We start from the raw sequence: 4,403 nt of genomic DNA, 5'->3' as shown, positions 1-4,403 counted from the left end.
TAATGTTCTATTAAGTAATCAAGATAACGAGGAGTATCTTTGAAAATAATAGGAGTATACTCTTCTCTTCTTGAATCAGCATATGCTCCAATAATAGACCAGTTATTTACAGCTTGTTTACCAACTTTTTCTAATTTCTTTTCTTTAAAAGAAAAAACATTAGTCATTATTCACCTTCCTTATCTTGTTCAGGTTTATTGATCTTATGTTCAAGTTCCAGACGTACAGCATTCATTTGTTCACGCTCTTCTTCTGTTGCAGTAATTTTACCAGCAAGAGTAGGCATATCCATTACTTTACCTGCTTCGCGTAGGATTAATAACTTAGGGAATAAACCTGCATTAGTAATCTTCATGATATGAGGAACAGTTGAGCACTGGCTGGTTACAATTGCTCGTAAAGCTTTTGTAAGATTAATCTTAATACCTTTTGATAACTCTAGATCACGAAGAGTACAGAACTCTGAAACAGTCATTAGCTCTTTATCTTTAGCAATGTAATATTGGAGCACATTGATTCGAGCCAGCTCTTGAGTGTTATTAAACATAGCAGCAACTTGTTCAAAAGGAACTTGCATTGTTGCATTCTTGTATAACTCGTCAGAAGATACTTCTGAGAAAGAGCTCTTTAGTTGCTCACGTTCAGCAGCTTCACGTTGTGCTTTAGTCATTTGAATTGTGTTAGTCATAATAATTCTCTCTTATTTATTAAAAAAAAGACTTACACCATTTAAGATGTAAGCCTTGGGGGTTATTGTAGTTCTTTCGAGAAGAACAAACGTTTCACTGTGAATGGGTTAACCAATATACCACATATTGCAGCAATTAGTGCAAACCACCACGGGATAGTTGTTGTAGTGTTCTGCGTAACATTCACATTTCCTGATACGTCGTCGGTAGTGATTGCGCTGTTATCTTTATAGCTTAAACCAACACCATTCTTTGTATTCTCCTTACCTACCTGAGCAGTAGCTTCAATACCTTTATCAGGCTTAATAGCACTAACAGCGAGGTCAGTCATACTGGTACAAGAGGATAGGAGGAGAATACTAGTTAGTAGAAATACTTTCTTCATATTCCCTCCTTAGTTAACTCTCACCCCCTTATACCTCTTAAGGATTATAGGAATGCAAAAACAGACTCAGATACCTTGTTCAGATTCAAATTTCCTTTCGATGGAACTTTAGGAAGTTTGTTATAAACACTCTCTGGAAGATTCTCTTTAGCAAGTTTGTCAATCTTACTTGGAAGATCAAACTCTGGATTTGTGTACAGTTCAATGAATGTGTTTCTCACTTCTTCATACATAATCTGAGCATGAGCTGGAATCGTACCGAATGAGTCATGAATCATTACAAAATGTCTTACACCTCTTTTTGCACAAGCAAGAATTGCCATGCGTAAATGCGTAGCATCTTGTGAATGGATTAAGTTAGGAGCAATACCTGACTTCTGCTTTCTTGAATCTAACTTATCAGTTGGAGTCTTACAGCTTAACCCCATCAAGTTATCCTTTGCGTGTACCGATTGCGGCATAAAGCACAAAGGAATAGTTGACTTCTGAGTTACAGTAGACTGAATAGCAGGGAAACCATCTGGAGTATCCCACACCATAGGAACGCCATTCTTAGCCAGTGCTTCAGCAACACATTGAAAGTAATGCATACCTTCAGCTGCTTTAACAACAAGCTCTTCTGTGGCGTTACGGGCTACTTGTGCTAGATAGAAAGTATGAAGCGTCGCCTCTCTTAATATTGCCCACTCACTATTCTCATCTCTAACATCTTTCAATTTCTCTTCAATGTATTCGCACAGCGTATCACCTGCACCAATAACAGTTGCTGAGTATGGGTAAGTCATAACCCCATTCTTGAACATGCTACGATCTAAGAGTTTGCTAATCTCTTTGAGAATATTACTTGCTTTTACATACTCTGGAATCCAATTAAGTTTCTTGCCCTTCTTCTCTTCAGCTTTAATAGCATTAATTGCATCTCTATCTAAACTATCCTTACCTTTTGTATCAAGGCGAGTGTTCAGATGAGTATTCAATGTCTCTACTACAATCTCTGCAACTGCACGATAAACATCAGCCATTTCCTTATCATCAGAAAGGTTGACCATCTTACCGCCGTTCTCATCCAAGAACATTGCAGAATAATGCTGGATACCAGAACAAGAACCATCGAACTGGATTGGGAAACCACACACATATTCATGAGGATTACCAAACTCTACAGCTTTTGCAATCTCACGACAACATGCTAAGAACTGGAAAGGCTTATCAGCATTACCCCAGTTTTCTACGTATTCTTCTGGATTATTAGCAATCTCACAGATGAACTGAATATTGCCGTCAACCCACTTCACACGCTCATCTGGGTGAATCTTATCTAACCCCTTACCATTTACTTTAAACCCTGCTAGCGTAGCGCATGTGGACTTTAACCAGTACCATCCACGCTCACCTACAGGCAAAGCTTCTGAACACAACAACATAGACTTCAAGAAGTCGTCTTTCTGCTGATTCAGTGAAGGTGGAGTTGGATATTGTCTTGAACGGAAATCAAGATAGTGAGGAAAGTAAAGTTTACCACCACGATAAAGACTGGTTACGAATAACCCCTCGCTCATTGCGGATCTCTTTGAGATATTCTTTTGGTTAGTCTTCTCTACTTTGTTAACCTGACCCTTGTATCTTTTCTTGACAATCTTAGCTTGCTCTTTGGTGAGTCCAGTTACGTCAGGAGCTTTTGGATATTCCAATACTACATCGCTTGGCCACTTGGAAATTTTACAAGTGATTGAACTCTTCTCGTTATTAACGTTTTCAAATAATTCCTTGTTAAGGTTATACATGAATTCATTAACTTCGAATGGAGTTTCTTGTGTAAGATTCAATGCTTTTAAAACATCTTCACCTACACCTCTATCGACGATGTAATCAATCTCCTTACGTCTCTTGTGGTTCTGTACCAGAGGTCTGTGATTTAGATAATATCCTCCAACATCATTGCTAATCCACTTACAAGGTGGAACAACCATTGGAAGATAACCAGTTTCAGCATCAGCCTCACCAAATACTCCTTTCTGGATTTTATCTAACCACTCTGGTTTAAGAGCGATACTTTGTGGGTCACCGCCCTTTCTGTTTTCGAACGAAATAAATTCACACATTTCCTCTTCATCTAATACTAGTTTAAGAAAATATGCACCAAGTTTTACACTATCTTTAGGCAGAATATTGTGTAATTTAACCTCTGACTTTCTATAAGTAACTTTCCATTCCAAGTGATTCAGAATTTTAGAATTACTTCCAAGAGCAATAATCTTATTACGCTTCTTGGCTGTCAAAGATCTTTCTAACAACATTCCTAACTCGAATGCTCTCGCCTCTTCTAAGATGCCTCGACCAATAGCTGTAGCAATAGACACATGTGCCCTTGTCTTACGTCCACGCTTAGTCTGAGACTCTTCTAGAGGCACTGCTAACTTGAATATCTCATCAAGGGTTACAGCAATACCACGCTCTAAGATATGGCTTACTGGAATCTCTGGTAACAACGCTTTGATTAGGTTGTCATTGTTCCATCTTTCCCAGTCATTTGTGAACTGAAGATAAGTTGCTTGATACAATCTATCCATCAATTCTTGTTTGAGCTTGCTCTTTCTTACGCGTCCCTTTGCGTAATCTCCAAAGATTTGAGTGATCTTCTGAGCCATAGCTCTATCTCTGCCAAGAGTTTCAATCTTTAATTGTTTCTCGGCTAACTGTTCTCCATATTTTTCTGTAAGTGCTTGTCTAACTGAATCAACTACCTGTAAATCCGACATATGTGAAACTCCTTATAGAATACCTAACATTTCAAGAGTATCAGAATACATATCCTCTGTCCAATCACTGATGTCATAGTCAAAATCAAACAGTGGGTCTGATACTTTATCAAATGATGGGTTAAATTCTACTTTATATTCCATGATATATTCCCTTTAACTTGTATTATTAATCATATTTTACTCCTTAAACATTTTATTCAACATTTATTTAACTTCTATAGTACATCTTGCACTAATAGAGTTTACTTGTCAATACTTTTTAACAAATATTGATAAAACGACGCCCATAAAGAGCGCCGTCGCCGTAGTAAAGATTTATTCCTGTTCGGAATTATCGAGCACAGTCCAATACGCAGTCTTGCCACGTTTAAAAGCAACAACTAAACCAGCCTCTTCACGCTTCGCAGCATTCTTTGTACCACTGAATTTCAGATTCAAAAGATGTTGGAAGTGAGGATTGCCAGTTAATGCATAACTAACCTCAGCCAGAGACACTGGACGAGGAGCTAGTTGAATTGCTTGAACAATACCTTGGAAAGTGAAAGCTGGTGTCATAAGTTCACCTGC

General features: G+C 38.0%; 1 protein-coding gene across 1 annotated transcript; it reads right to left on the bottom strand.

Moving 5' to 3' along the window:
- Positions 1-438: 438 nt before the first annotated feature.
- LOC143278198 (uncharacterized) lies at positions 439-3,722 on the bottom strand. Its single transcript, XM_076583240.1, has 4 exons — positions 3,675-3,722; positions 2,064-2,519; positions 1,296-1,469; positions 439-462 (listed from the first exon to the last, which is right to left on the bottom strand). The coding sequence occupies exons 1-4, from the start codon at positions 3,720-3,722 to the stop codon at positions 439-441; spliced, it is 702 nt and encodes a 233-aa protein (XP_076439355.1).
- Positions 3,723-4,403: the final 681 nt, after the last annotated feature.

Source organism: Babylonia areolata, unplaced genomic scaffold (assembly GCF_041734735.1).
Source record: "Babylonia areolata isolate BAREFJ2019XMU unplaced genomic scaffold, ASM4173473v1 superscaf5, whole genome shotgun sequence".
NCBI classification, from domain to species: Eukaryota; Metazoa; Mollusca; class Gastropoda; order Neogastropoda; family Buccinidae; genus Babylonia; species Babylonia areolata.
Note: the sequence above shows the minus strand (reverse complement) of the source record. Positions and strands in the feature narration are given on the sequence as shown.